Source organism: Archocentrus centrarchus, chromosome 24 (genome assembly GCF_007364275.1).
Source record: "Archocentrus centrarchus isolate MPI-CPG fArcCen1 chromosome 24, fArcCen1, whole genome shotgun sequence".
In the NCBI taxonomy this organism is placed as follows: Eukaryota; Metazoa; Chordata; class Actinopteri; order Cichliformes; family Cichlidae; genus Archocentrus; species Archocentrus centrarchus.
Genome location: NC_044369.1, coordinates 11,741,966 through 11,757,318, shown reverse-complemented (window position 1 = coordinate 11,757,318; position 15,353 = coordinate 11,741,966). Strand labels below are relative to the sequence as shown.

At 42.9% G+C, this 15,353-nt stretch overlaps 1 protein-coding gene across 1 annotated transcript; it reads right to left on the bottom strand.

Annotated features, from left to right (window-relative positions):
• Positions 1-6,117: 6,117 nt before the first annotated feature.
• Positions 6,118-14,669, bottom strand: LOC115774560 (dual specificity protein phosphatase 10-like). The gene is made up of 4 exons (XM_030721910.1): positions 14,353-14,669; positions 12,539-13,368; positions 7,837-8,205; positions 6,118-6,795 (listed from the first exon to the last, which is right to left on the bottom strand). The coding sequence occupies exons 2-4, from the start codon at positions 13,320-13,322 to the stop codon at positions 6,530-6,532; spliced, it is 1,419 nt and encodes a 472-aa protein (XP_030577770.1). The 5' UTR covers positions 13,323-13,368; positions 14,353-14,669; the 3' UTR covers positions 6,118-6,529.
• Positions 14,670-15,353: the final 684 nt, after the last annotated feature.

Below are 15,353 nucleotides of genomic sequence, written 5' to 3'. Positions count from 1 at the left end.
GGTGACGCACGCTCGACCTCTAGGCGACCGCTTTCAGTCGCAGGCCGATTGCACGGGTCGCCTGGTGAGAGGCAGCCTGTCTCCAAACAACTCTCACCAATCTGAGAGCGACTGACTGCAGTCGCTCGCAGATTGGTGAAGGTTTGCAAATAATTACCATCTAATTTTCAAACACAGGCAGATTGCCAACACATTGGAATCAGAGCATAACTTGATGCTTCCATTTGCAGTAGGGGACTTGAGTCAGCTGGTTGCCAGCTGGTTGTATCCTGGTGATATTCTTGCATAAAAGCAAAGCTGCCAAGTGCTGCAGTAACTACATCACTATTTGTGGAGGAATTTATGAGTCTCTGTTCCAAATCTGTGAGGTTCTGGCTGGACTCTTAATGTAAGTAGTTGATTTCTGCATATGCAGATGAAAGCAGACTTTCTTTTTTGCTGCTGATTTATCACACACAGACTGCATGTAATTGCCAACTTGACCCCAATCAATCGCAAACTGCAGACTGACTCCATATTATTGCTGGTTGATCACCAAAGTCACTTTGAAGACAGCAGCCAACTACAAGTGGCCGCAGACCTGGTCCCTGTCTTCAGAGCAACCATTTCAAAGGCAACAAGATCACTAGCTCATTTGAACAGGGTTGCAATAATTTTGGTCGTGCCGTGGTCTCAAACCACTGTTTTCCCTTGTGAGACTGTAGCATAAGCTCTAGCAGAGCGGGCCAGCCAAGAACTAGTTTTGTTATGCCTTCTATCACATTTCATAACTGTTTTGGTGGTCTTTATTTTAGAGTCACTGACGTGTAACATACACTGAAAGAAAACCCAGTCACAGTGTCAGTTAATGTTCCAAATAAATCCTAAATTACCTTTTCCCTGCTCATTAACTCAAATCAAAATTGTACATTTGGTCTAATTTATTATAAAGTTTGCTGACTGGCAGCATTTTATTCATGAGGTCTAAGTACAGTGCTGCTGCAGTGACATTTAATGTGGCACAGGTGAGATGTTGTGCTACTGCAACAAAGGAAACAGTTTTGATTGTAACCAGAGCAGTTGTCCTCAGGCTCGGAGTTCCTCTCTGGATTATGTCACCTCCTCCTCTGACTGCGAAGTATGCACAAACTTGATTTTGTGTGTGTGTGTGTGTGTGTAAAGAAAAGGTAGGTCCTCCTCTCGGGCCCGCTTTGCCTAATACGTCCATGCAGGGCTCGCTGGAGAGCGGCGTGCGGCAGCACAAAGATCAGGGCTATTCTGGTGCTGCCAGCCGGCCCAGTGCTGATAGGAAAGGATTAATGAGTCGTGGCACTCATCGTTCATAATTAGAAACAACGCTAAAAACTATTTTTGTTCTTGTTCCTATGGAGAGATCTTGACCCCCATTCCCCACTAGCCATGAGGCTGTAGACGCCTGCAAAGTTGGGAGTAAATTTAGGCTCATAACTCCTGTAGCTATGTGACACATGGTTCAATGGAAGGGAGCACAGATAATTCACAACTCTCGCGGTGTACTCCTCTGGGTGATCAGATGTCAAGACACCTCTTTTGTGATTATGACGTCCAAAAATTATTGAGTTCATTTTTTGGCCACTTTTTTTTTTTTTTTTTATAGCCAGTAGAAACAAGCTGTAACCATAGCATTTACATATAAATACACTCACCAGACACATTAGGTACACCTTGCGAGTAGCAGGTTGGACTCTATTGCCTTCATGGTAATAGATTCAACAAGTTGAATCTCATTGTACATCCTGTATAATGACAATAAAAGCATTCATATTCTATTCTATGGAAACATTCCTCAGAGATTTTTGTCCATATTAACATGATAGCATCACATAGGTGCTGCAGATTTTTCAGCTACATCCATAATGAGAATCTCCCATTCCACCTCATCCCAAAGGTGCTCTATCTAGAGGATGTGGAGGCTCTCTGAGCACAGTGAACTCAAACCAGTTTGAGATTATTTCATCTTAAAGATACGGCAGATTATCCTGCAGGAAGCAGCCATCAGAAGATGGGTACCGTGTGGTCATGAAGGGATAGGCCAAAAGTGAGCCATGAAAATAGTGATACGAGGCAGGGTGGATCATGTTTTCATGTTTGTGCCAAATTTTGACCCTGCCAAAGCTGCCTGTTGCAGCCTTAAAGGACAAAATCGCATCAAAAACAGAAATACTGTGGATCATGAAACCAAAACAGTCAGCTTTAAGATGCTAAAACACCTCACCTAGCTGAGGGGATGGCCAGATGAGTCATGTATTACACAGTGATTTGATCACCATTCATGTAAATAGCTTTAAATGCAACATGAAACATCTGCCACAGATTAACAGTAAAACATATTAGAAACTGACTGTATTTCAACTTGAGTGGCTGAAGAACTGCTGAAACGGTAAGGAGAAAAACATCCAGGACACCCAACAAAACTTCAAGCCTCCCTGTTTATTTCAAAGCTCACAAGTAGGGATTACAAAATTACAGTGCTTCAATTACAACAGTTCGAGGAGTAGTAGGAGGAGAGTAGGAGAGATGACAGACCAGTCGAGGAATCTTGAGCAAGTCATGCAAAAAGGTGTGGGAGAAGGCCTCCGTTATAATAGCACCCTTTGTGGAAAAAAATAAATCCATCTGTCCGTAGGTCAGTGCAAAAATAGTAATGAATATATGCATACAAAGAAAATAGATATATATTTATATACTGTATATATTTGACTGTTTACTATAGACACAAAGAAAGAGACTTGTAGAGTGAAGCCCGTTGCCACTGGAGCCTGAGCCCAAAGCAGAGACTCTTAAACAAGTCTAGTCGTAAAGAGTTCACATCAAACGTGACAGCTTGATATTGTTCTAATACAGAACCATATTTCCGAATAAAAGGGAACAGACCCAGATGCCTTTTGGAGCTGTCAGTCCGGCTATGACCTCTACAGAAAGAGCAATGTGGGAAAAACAGACAGCACCATAATGACTGCGAGTGTCCCTCACAGACCAGGAGCACACAGCATGCTTCGTTCCCAACCGGAGAGAAATGTACAGTATGACGGTTACATTATTCAGTCAAATAGATCTTTACATTTAAAAAAACAAAAAAAAAAAGCCATGTGCCTCTGCGATTGTAAGAATCAGCAGATGGGATGAAAAGTTACACTTTTCCTTTACAACATTGGCTCAGATAATAAGCTCTTTTATTTTTTGCAAATAGTAGTCACTGAATATAAATGCACAAGCTACAAACATGTGGTAAATGGTTATTATACCTTTTTAATCATACTTGGATATTGTAAAGCACCAGTAGACACCAGTGACAACAGCAACAAAAATATAAGGACAGACATTTTATTTTTTTAAAACTTCTTTGTCGGTGAATCACACAAATCTCACTTTCAATTTGAGGCTGCAAACTTGTTATTCATGCTCAAAATGTTCGCAGAGACCTCAGAACTATCAAACAATAGCTGAAAACAACCTGTTACGCTTTCATTTTGCATAGCATGAATTTTTCACGAGGGATTTTTCAAGCTTATTGTCGTGAATGTTGGTTTGTAAAGCCTTACTGAGTGCACTGTATGTGCGTTCACTATGCTCAATCTTACCGGCTGAACCTTTTCTAAAAAAAACTTTCGGGTTCGGTTTTAAGATATAATTGTTTACAGACAGCGGATTGCAAAACAGATGTTGCGTCGACACTGATACTTAGCCCTATGCTTCTTTGCATGCCTTTCTTTTCATGCAGACAGTGGAGAGCCGAACAGAAACCAGAACAAGATCATGACTATAAAGAGAACTGGGACCATAATTTGCGAGGAAGCTGCTTCAAATCAGCTCGGGCAGAAGAAATAAATCACTGAAAGTTTGTTTTAACTTCAGTTGAAAGAATACATGCCCTTTTATGTATTGGGAAAACTATGAAAGCCCTTGGGTTTATCAAATCTAAACCAATTAGGTCAAAGACGCATGGTTTTCATACAACAACAAGGCAATTTCTCTTTGTTTGAAAAGGAAAGTTTACATTTACAAACAGTGTTGATCTGCTAGGTTTTTTTTTATGGCTATGCGCACATTTAGCTCTAGACAGGGTAACCGCTCGATTGTATGCAGGTGACTGAAAAGGCTTAAAACACAACAGTCCCACCTGGGTAGGTAAAAGCTTCCCTTTTTATTATGAGCCAATCAAATATGCCAAAACAAATTAGGATGAATGCAAAATTCAGCACATGCGCAGCAATGTAACAATCTACATCATGGATGAGAGTGAATATATGAAGAAGTCAAGTCAAAATATAGTTGTTATATGGGTCAGAGGTGAGCATATTAGGGAAGCAGGAAGTGCATATACTCTTGCAGAGTTGATTTACAATTAGATTTTCTTTCAAATGCCACCACTAGGTTGCACTCATATGATGAGCATTTTAACCTCCAGGGTTTCTTTCTAAATTTCTGCATGTTGATCAAGAATGGCAAAAATAATATTAGAAAAGTGACGTCTGCGTAGCTCCTTTCAGACACGCACGCATTTACATTAATCTGACAGCATCTGCCTCATAACTGAGTCTGACAGCAGTCTTGCATGCGTACTAACAAACTGGCGTGCTTCCTGTGCATCTTCGTGAGTTGCTCAGCTCACCAGAGAATGCGCTGAATGTCAGAAAATGGAAATAACATTTTATCTCACCAACTCAGCTTCTAATTAAGGAATGTAATTAAAACATTCCTCTATGATGCATTTGCTGTTCTCAATGAAGAGCGATCTCCTTCTTTGAGACAGTGGGAGGGGCAGGGCGCAGCTCTCTCAGCAGCACCCTGCAGCACACACACATAGACATACAGAGAGACACAGACCCCACTCTTGGTGGAAATGGGGAAGAGAACCAAACGTTAAAAAAAGTGCAGCTTCGCTTCATTAAAAATCGGTAAGAACAATGCACGCAATACATGTAAGGAGTGTAATCTCCTTCACTCTCTTGGGCATGTCTGAATGAAGCAGTGAGGAACATTAACTTAAAGATGTTGTCTGAATGTCAGAATGCCATCATTTATACAGATTAGTGAAGCAATGTTAAGTCTTCCATGTCTCAAAAGAGTTCGAGACAAAGGAGCAGGGCAGTTTTGCCTGGGAGCCAACATTTGACCTCTGCGTGTTCTGCATTCGTGTGCACGTGATAGAGTGCCATGCGCAGGCCCAGTGGTGACGCATGAATTAAGGCATTGATAGAGGCACTAGAGCAGCACGTGACAGCAGCGCTTGCCTATGCAAGGCAGAAGAGCTCACTTAACTGTAGCTTAGTGACAGGGAGTTGCAGGAGATTAGACGATGGTCACGCTGCTACTGCACCACCACCGTCACATTAAACTGTGACCCACGAGAGGAAGTGCATGTTTGTTTGTACCTCAACTTTGCTACCTTAGGATCGGCTGGATCATAGCTCAAAATATAGGGCATTGACAAGAACATAGGATGAAGACACACAGGGATGTAGCAGTACAATAGAGCGCGCTCACAGATGAACTGGAGCGAAAATGAATAGGAGACAGAAGCAGACAGTGATATTCCTCCATTGTGTTACATTAAACAACTCGGGTAGCCCTGTTTTGCAATATTCACTGTAATTTCAAAGTGTTTCTTCCACTGCCAGCAGCCATGCATTTAAAAAAAATTTAAAAAAAAAAGCTCTTATGGCTGTCCATTACTACGTATATTGCTAAAAGATATGCATATGTGGATGCAGGAATGGGAAATGAAGATAGTGAAGCAAATGCACACAGTATGAATTTTGTTTCAGCTGACGAAACCCCCATAAAGCTGCAGTCGAATAAAACCCAATTTTTTTTTCCCATCTCTTACATCTGCCTAAAATACAGCACTTATGCACACTGAACAATGGTAATTTACATTAACATCAAAACTGTTGTTCAGCAAAGAGCTGGAAATATTTCGTATTATCATTTCCGATATATACACATAAGATCAAGGTCTCAGTTGCATTCCACTCTGAAATTATTGCACAGTAAGCCACTGTGGGCTTGTCATGGTCACCCCCATAAACCCCTGTATAAAAATAAAACAACATTAACACACCAAACAAGTCTTCATCTTTTTTTTTTTTTTTTTTCTTTTTTGACAGGCACTGCCGTGGCCAACCCCGCCTGAGTCTGCAAACATAAACTGTGTGCCACAGTGTGAGCTTTGAGAGTTTCTTCTGTCAATAACTACCCCTAAGTGCACAGAATCTCTTGTCCAAACAGATTTCCTTCTCCGTCATTTATGCTCCTCTGCAGTCACAAATGGAAAGCTCGCCACTGACCGCTTCTTCTCTTTCTATCTCTCTCCTCTGGGACTTCGGCCAGGTCCAAACAGTGGGGATTTTTGGCATTTCTCTTTGCCACTGACCCAGAGCTTTGGCACTCTCGAGAATCAAGGAAAATACGGCGACTCTCACACTCCAAATCGGCTCAGAGCAGCCCATCTCCGCTGGCAGACGGAGACTTGGTAAAAGTGCGAGCATCGGAGGGTCGAGAGCTTAATTTAGACGATGGTTTCCACACCAATCAGCTTTGGTGTGAGGATTCGTGGCGTTATTCCTTTGTTGAGGTCCTCCTCGAACTCCAGCAGCTGGCCCATGAAGTTAAGGTTCGGGGAGATAATGGGCCTCCTGGTTTTGACAAACTTGTAGGCGTCCGTCATGGTCATCCAGGTGTGCTTCATCAGGTAGGCGATCACAATGGTGGCTGAACGAGACACGCCTGCCTGGCAGTGGATCAAGAGGCCCATACCCGCTTGGTGTGCTTCCTCTGCAGAAAGAACACAGAAACAGTTAAAGCACAGCTTTACAGTTCCCTGTGAGGAAATCCACCTGACAGGATAATGAATCTTCCCTTGTGGATTCAGGTGTTTAGACAGCAAACATTTCTGAACTTCAGATTATTTGGTGGAAATATGTTTACATTTAGATTATGAGGCTTTGTTTTCAACGTTTATCTACTTAATACTGTATTACAGCAGCTCCTCAACTACAGATCTAATTCAATGGATAGAACATGCCAGCACATGGAGGTAACTTGAACCCTTTGGTTTTTGATTGTGAGTTAGACCTAGGGCCTTCCTCCCTTCAGGCAGCAGATGTTTCAAAAGATCAATGCTCGTCTATACAGACTGAGCCATCCACTTTAAATACAGTTATAGCCCATCCATATTAGAAAATTTCAGCACTATTATTTAGCAGCAAAAATCATCAGTTCATCCCTTTTGAGAATTCTTTAACACAAGATAAAGTCTTTTAAATCCATCTAACAATGCAGAATTTTAGAGCTTTTGCTTATAACCTCCAAAACATAAGTAAATGAATTAAAAGGATGAGAGAGCGAGTTCCTCTAAAGCAACTATTTCAGTGTCAGAGGGATGATTCATGACCCTTCCTTTTTTTGACCAAGTGGTTCCTGAGCTAGAATTTAGAGAAATAAGTGTGAGTCACAAAAAGATTTAGAAAGAAACAAATGAACAAAATGAAGTACTAGTATACATTTTATACTATGTGCAATAACCTCACATCACACGACGTGAACTCCCATAGTGTGAACAACTCATGAACTGACATTTTTGCTCACTGTTCTCCATTTTTGCTTGTTTTATGAGGTAATAGAGGTTTTTATTCCCCCTTTTTAACAATTCATGATGCTAAATAATATACTATGGTTTAAATACTCACAGCTCTATGCAACCTGCAATGAGAACTTTGTGTCTTGTGACTCTTTAGATGTGCCAGCTTCCCTGTGAGCTGTCCCAAGCTTCGCAGTGCAAATGTGTACTCTAAAGCTAAGAGGTGGTTTCCATACCAATGAATTCAAACGCCTCCTCAAAGTACTGCCGCAGGTTCTGCTTGTTGCTGTCGGTGGCGGGCAGACGCTTGTAGACAAAGAGGCCCGTGTCATAGTGGTAGAGCGGCAGGTGGGTGGTCACATTTAGGATGTAGCCGATGTTCAAGCGCTGCAGCAGGTTGATGTCCTGAGCATCATGCTCGTTCCCCAGATAGAGGAAGGGCAGGATTGGCGTCAGCTCTGCGTTCTCTATGTCCGGGGTGGAGGGCAGGGAGTGAGGTAGAGCCCCCGTCAGGCCAGCAGCTGCGCCCGTGTCCAAGCTTTCATGAAGGTGCAGCGAGTGCTCACACAGGTTTTCATGGCTCTGCCTAAAGCTGCTAAGGCCTCCTGTGAATGGAGAAAGAAAGAATGATGTAGAGCGGGTTTAACATTCATTCATTCAAAAAATAAAATGAATCAAACTCTCAAAAGTCGTTTCTTTTGCTAATTTTATTCCTACCCTTTCTAAATGCACACTAGACCCCTTTTATGTCACTGGATAGAGCATGAAGCTGACACAGCACGAGTTAAAGGTTCAATTCCCACAGGAGACGAGTTTGCTAAAAATACACATGCTTATGCCTCTGACCACCACATGACACACATAAGGGCTAAACAGGACAACCAAGCTTTGCACACACATCTGATTAAAGCAACAAAAGCTGTCTTTAAAGGCTCTGAATCCCTAAAAACATACTGTAACAAACTCCAGATGCCACTGTTACATTTAGTTCTGATTTGGATGCTTCATTTAGATACTGAATCAGTATGAAGCGAACGGCACGCTCCGTTCGAATTAGTTTATTTTGAGAGCCTGACAAATACCAAAAGTTGCCTGCGACACTGGCTCTGGTACACACAGGCACATCTATTTACCTGTTAATCTACAGGTAAACAGGTGCCCTGAGTGTTAAATGCACTTTTCACTTCACTTCTCCAAATAACCGGTTTACACCTGTTTGCACCAATGATACCATCAGCCAAAGCTTCCCTCAAGCTCTGGGGTGAGGGCCAGGTATCAGTTCGTGTATTGTTTGCAGTACAAGGGCTGACATAATGCCATGTGAGGTCATCGTACAGCCTTACAACTTCCCCTGTGGTGGAGAGCAGGTGACACTCCTGTCAACTGTCGGTTTTCATCATGAAACACCCCGTTGTTAAACAAAGACATCTCCCTAAACACATTGTGATAGTCGCCAAGCCCTCATTATCGTAATTGCACGCTGGTAAATATAAGAAGGGGAAGTGTTCGGAGGACCTGCAACACCAGACAAATGTTTGGGGGAATTTCCACTGAAACTCATTTCTACATTTTTCTTTAATAAATGCCCAAAAAGGGCCAATTAAAATAACAGCATTCATTAATGTATTTTTTCTTTGTAATAACATACCTCTATCATATGTTCATTTTAAAAATCTACACAATGCTGACATTTATATCTAGCAAAGTTTATTATTTACACATTCTGCCAATCTCAAGAATGTAAGCCCCGTCATTCTACTTTCAGCTCTCGTTTTGGTCTCTACCAGCTCATGAAGGAGATATCCTTTATGCTCCAGTGTACATATACAGCCGCTTACAGATCAGTGTGGCCGGTGTGAGTATTTCAGAAGCTGCTGATCTACTGGGATTTTCCCCAACAACCATCTCTGAGAAAAAGAGAAAATACCCAGTGAGCAGCATGTTTTGGGGCGAAAATGCCTTGTTGATGCCAGAGGTTGGAGGAGAATAGTCAGACTACTTCAAGCTAATAGGAAGGCAACAGTAAGTCAAATAGTCACGTTGCCTGGTCTGATGAGTTTCAATTTCTGCTGTGACATTCACATGGTAGGGTGAGAGTTTGGCATAAACAACATGGAAACATGGATCCAGCCTTGTATCAGTAGTTCAGGCTGGTGGTGGTGGCGATCATAGTGGTGTGGGGAACATTTTCTTGGCACACTTTGGGCCCTTTATTACCAACTAAGCATCGCTTAGTTAGAACACCACAGTCTACAGTACTACCTTGAGCATGTTGCTGACCATGTCCATCCCTTTATGACTGATGGCTGCTTCCAGAAGGGTAACACACCATATCACAGAGCTTAGATAATCTCAAACTGGTTTCTAGAACATGACAGTGTGTTCACTGTACTCAAATGGCCTCCACAATTGCCAGATCTCAATCCAATAGAGCACCTTTGGGATGTGGTTGAATGGGATTCACATCATGTGATGCCAACATATCAATATGGACCAAAATTTCTGAGGAATGTTTCCAACACCTTGTTGAATCGATGCCATGAAGAATGAATGTAGTTATGAAGGTAAAAGGGGGTCCAACACAGTACTGGGATGGTGTAACTAACAAAGAGGCCAGTGAGTGTAAATATAGCAAAATTTGAAAAATTACAATGTGTAATGCAAAAATTTTCTTTTACCTGTATTGTGCAGAGGCAACTCATTATTCTAATAAGCAGCTTTCTATTGCAGTGCTGATTCCAGTTAAACATTAAAATAACATGAGCTCAGTACAGCTCATGTCCACATAACAGTGGTCTGAACAGTTATTCAGACCACTGAGTTTGAGTCAGTCCCAACATTCCCAACAATGACTACATGAAAGCTAAAAGACCAAATAAATAAAACTAGCTTCTAAGACTAGCGGAGCATTAGGGAAAGCTATCCATCAGGAGTTGGAAGCTACCAACTAAACGCTAAAAAACAGGGTGTTAATGTGCACATTTTCCCTTGTATTCATCAGGTGGGTGTAAAAAAAAAAAAAATATGTCTGAAGAAATATAAATGTTTGCCAACCTTTAGCTGTAAAAGATGACATTTCAGAGTTGCTTTTCCAGCTTTTGAGCAAAAACTCAAAGGCTTTAAATTTTTCGCCGATATACAGCTGTCAATAAAAGCTGCCCCTACTACAATTTGTTGCTACTCTATTATTATTCAGTTCAACATTAGTGACAGGTAAACAGCTGCCATTTTAATCTATATTTGGAAAACCAAATTTAGCTAGCCGCACAGTGAACAGTGCAAATCCATTCTGGCTCAAACTGAATCAGCATTTTTTTTAATTCTCAAATTCAGCTGAGAACACTTTTTCACAGCAAATCGAGAACAGCAGAAGGTCCAGAAGAAGCTCGGTACTGTGAGATGAAATCTGCCGAGTGTGACCGTGTGTCATCATCTGCGACTAAACTGACAAAAGGAAAAACATGAGAAGTGTCTTGATCACTTTCATAAGCCACTGGCTCAGTTCCTGTTCAGAAACTACCGCTTCTGCCTCGCAAGGCCTCTCGCACCACAGACCTGCTTTTTTCCAGCCCTCTCCCTAAACCCTCCAACACTACTGACATGTTGTTTATGGCCATTCTGATGGATTTAATGTAACCTATATCTGCTCTTAGCTGCAGCAGGGCAGGGACGGAAGATTTTGTGTTGCCACTGGAGTAGAGAAACACGCTGTGGCTATAGTTACAATAAATCATGATGGAGCCATGCTTGGGAACTAAAATAATGGAGCCTGGGTAAATTATTCAACAGCGTTCGTACACGCATGTTCCAGATGTCTCATTTTTACTACTGCCTGAAATAACACATTTCTACAAATAATTTAAGGAAGTAAAGAATAATCACACCCCTTCCATCAGTAAAAACACTCAGGGTTTTTAGTGAAATATCATATGATAAAACATACTATATAGAGTGGAATACAGGCTGCCAGCCAACAATGCGCATGTAAAGATAAGGCAGAAACTAGCCGTCACCAATACTGATAAAAGTAGATGAAAGTGAGCCTGTGCCATTTGATCCCCCTTAGCAGAGAGGATGCTCGCATTTTGCAAGAATTAAACCAGAGGAAGAAAGAGTAAGGCAGTCTTCCTGTTCCTCCCGTTGAGGCAGCTTCAGAGAGACACCAGTGCAGGATGAGAGACTGGAGAGAAGCCTAATCTATCAAAGTACACAGGAGGACCAGAGGAAGAAGTGAAGGCAACAGACAAGAAGAGACGAGATGAGGGCGCTGTGATCTTACGGCTAGACTGTGACTGGGAGGCATACAGGAACACTCGCAGCCCAACCACCACCCCCCATCCCCCAAATACGACATACTTCTCCAACTTCAAACACACAAACCAAAGATAGAAAACATGGCAGTGACCCAGGGACTGCTATCTCAACAGTCTGCCTTATTTACTAACAGCTGCTTCTCACTCGCTGCAAAAAAAGGGGAGTGTGTGTCATATAGAAAGCTGTTAAAGACTGTGTGAACATGTTTATGTATGAGGGTGATGGAGGCAGTGGCTGCAGAAGCTGTTGTCTGTGGTATTATAACTGCTGTGACGCTAAAGTCCAGATCTGACTGGATGATAACACTAAGCCACTGTGGTGACAGGCAGCAAAATAATAAAAATCAGCTGACCAGAAGAATAAAGGCCAACGTTTAAGAGGCTTTAAACACACTTTTATTCTACCACTCTAGTTTCATATCAGTTTATATTTGCAAATAAGCTTCTAGGGCTGCTAAATCAGACATTTGCTTTCAGATGTCTGAAGTGATTAGATTCCCTCCAGAGTCAAACTAAACCCTGTGAAATTTTGGTTTTCATCTCTTTTTGTAAATGAAAGCATTCACTTGGTTTCCACTTCAGTTTTCTTGCCCTCCAATTTTGATACTTCTAATTTAAGTGTTACCTTTGAGGATGATTGGGTCCTTGCCCTCCCTCCTCAGTGATTCCAGGACCACATGTAGAGGCTGGGTGGATGTCAGCCGGTTGGGGTCTGTGGTGCTCTCATCATAAACCACAATCTCTTTGGAGAAGATGCCCTTAAAAGAGTCCTTGCCCTCACGGCAGGAGATGAGGTCCAGCACAGTGATCTTGCCCTGCTGCAGCCGCCTCCGGCTGATCTTGTCGGAGCAGTTGATGTGCACGGCGCCCCGGATGTGGCTCTTGTTGTACTCCATGAAGGGCCGGCAGTCAATGATGACCGGCACAGGCCCCACAGGGTGACCCATGGGACAGCAGGTCATCCGCTTGGCCAGCTCATTAGGGTGGATGACCCTCAAGGTGGACAGGGCCTTTGGTGTGCCTGGGGCAAGACTGGGGGCACTTAATGCTTCATGGCTGCTGACCATGGGGGTAGGGGGCCCAGCGTAGCTGAGATTGGGGCTACTTGCGCTCACCTGGCTGTGGCTGAGGCTCTGGCTGTCCTTCTCATAGGTGGTGACAGAGCAGCAGCTAGCACTGCTGCATCCACACGACAATGAGCGCGTGGAGCCCTTGGATGAGGGCATATACGTTACAAGATTGGCCGTCGCCCGGATCTTCACCACGGTGGTGCTGATTACTGTCTTGTCGCTGCTGCTGGTGGTGATGGAGTCCAGGTAGCTGGTGTCCAGGCGCAATTGGAGTTCCTGAGGTCGGATCGGCCTTGGCAGCGCCACCACAATTCTGTCGTCGAGAGGAGATGGAGGCATGGGGAGACCGAGGACTGGACTTTCACGCAGAACTCAACAAGTCGCTCTGTGGAGAGGATAAGTTTTTAAATTAATTCTGAATCCACTAGTTCAGATCCAGGCTGCCAGTGAAAAAGTGAGCACACAGGACGGCCTCTTGTCTGTCTGATCAACATGCAAACTAGGAAACAGCCACAGAAGCCAAATATTAGTAGTGTCACCACCTGCGGGGCGACACCCAAGTTGGTGGGAAAATTTAAGGTGTGACAGACTGGCCACTAATAATAACCAGTGAAATCATCAAGACTCTCCTGTAACTAAATCACTTTGAGTGTAATTAATGTGAATCATTCTCCAGATACCGCACACGTGAGCGACGCTTAATTTTTCATCCCAACTCTGGTCTGACTGATTCAAAAACAGGAGGGGGTAAAGAGAAAAAGATAAAATACTGCATCAACGCTACGCTGCAGTTTTGTCTCACCCAAATGGAAAGCCGGGGTACAAAAAAAAAAAAAGGTGGCAGTTCCTTTTGATCAGAAGCCCGAGCGTTTTAAAAGCATGTCATTTTGGCATATTATGTAAAGACACCCGCCGAGCTTTGCCTGTCCCGGCCGCTGCCATCCTTTATGCACGGTGCAGGTTCAGCAAAAGCAGAAATCATTCATGGCCAAATTCATTGAAAAAACCGGCATGAGAACGTGCCGAGAATGTGATATGGCTTTCAGGAGGAGACTAACTGATCAGATGAGCTGCAGACTGAAGGAAATCCAATTTCACACCACAATGAATTTAAAAAAAAATTAAAAGATTAATACGCGATGGTTGATTTTAAAAGGCAGGGATTGTAACTTTGTCGCATTTACAGGATGAAGCCCCTTAAAACTGTAGGCTTATTAAATAATAGACTTTTAAAATAATACTCAAAATGGTTGCAGCAATTTGATATTCCTCTTCATTAATTATGGAATCGCGTGAAATCTCTATGACAGTGCATTTCAAGAACAACTTGTGCCACTAATTCCCAAACTTGTCCTGCGTTTCTGCTTACCGGTGAGTGTCGCGGTTGACCGTAGACGGATTTATTATCTCCGCTCGCCGACAACGTGGCCTCCATTCAGTCCGTCCCGGTGTTGTGCCTCGGCAACATTTTTTAGTACTTTTACCCTGCTGCCCAGAAATAATATTGAAGGAAGTCTGCCAGCCTACAGAAGTCGCGCAGCGGGAATGACGCGAGTGTGAGCCAATGCGCGACTTCATTAATATTAAATCTGATCTTCCTCGTACATTGAGGGCCGGCCCGGCGGTGGGAGGGATTTGGCCGAGCTGCCTCCCTCTTGTAACTGGCGGTGGCGGGGCGGTTGTCGCTTCAACCGTCCCCACGTACAGATGATGTCACTGGCAGCCAATCAAAAGTCTCTCCAGGAGGCTCGAGGAAGAAGGCACGGTGCCTTCACGCATTGTTCGTAAAATCTTTAACAAACGGCATTAATTGAGCTTTATTGGAATTTACAATAGAGCCTTTGAGATGTGCTGCGGTTGTAGGAAAAGGAATGGCTGAACCTGTTTACTAATTATAGTGTCTTACTTTAAAGAGCCTACACAAAAAGAGGTATGGACTTTAGCTTTAAGATAGCAGTAGGCCATTTTTGCTCCTTACCATTTACTTTAAAGCCTTATTTACTTAATATTTTTCGAAAATACACACTGACCAGCCACTTTATTAGGTACACCTTGCTAGTACAGGGTTGGACTCCGGTAGGTCGTAGTGTTTTAATGACGCTCAGTTGGTACTAATGAGCCCAAAGTGTGCCAAGTAAATGTCCTCCACGCCACCGGCAGCCAGGACCGTTTAACAAGGCATTATGAATCCATACTTTCCTGATGTTTAACAAGGCATTATGAATCCATACTTTCCTGATGTTTATGCCAAATTCTCACCCTTCAATCTGAATGTTACGGTAGAAAACAAGACTCAGCAGACCAGTCAATATTTTCCCAATTATCAGCTGTCCAATAGCCTTCATTTCCTGCTCTTTGCTGACGGGAATG

Excerpts from the sequence above, each read along its gene's own strand:
- LOC115774560 (XM_030721910.1), bottom strand. The coding sequence starts at position 13,322 with ATGCCTCCATCTCCTCTCGACGACAGAATTGTGGTGGCGCTGCCAAGG. Across the intron at positions 8,206-12,538 it reads GGACCCAATCATCCTCAAAG|GAGGCCTTAGCAGCTTTAGG; the intron begins GTAACACTTAAA and ends CTCCATTCACAG. Across the intron at positions 6,796-7,836 it reads GGAGGCGTTTGAATTCATTG|AGGAAGCACACCAAGCGGGT; the intron begins GTATGGAAACCA and ends TTCTTTCTGCAG.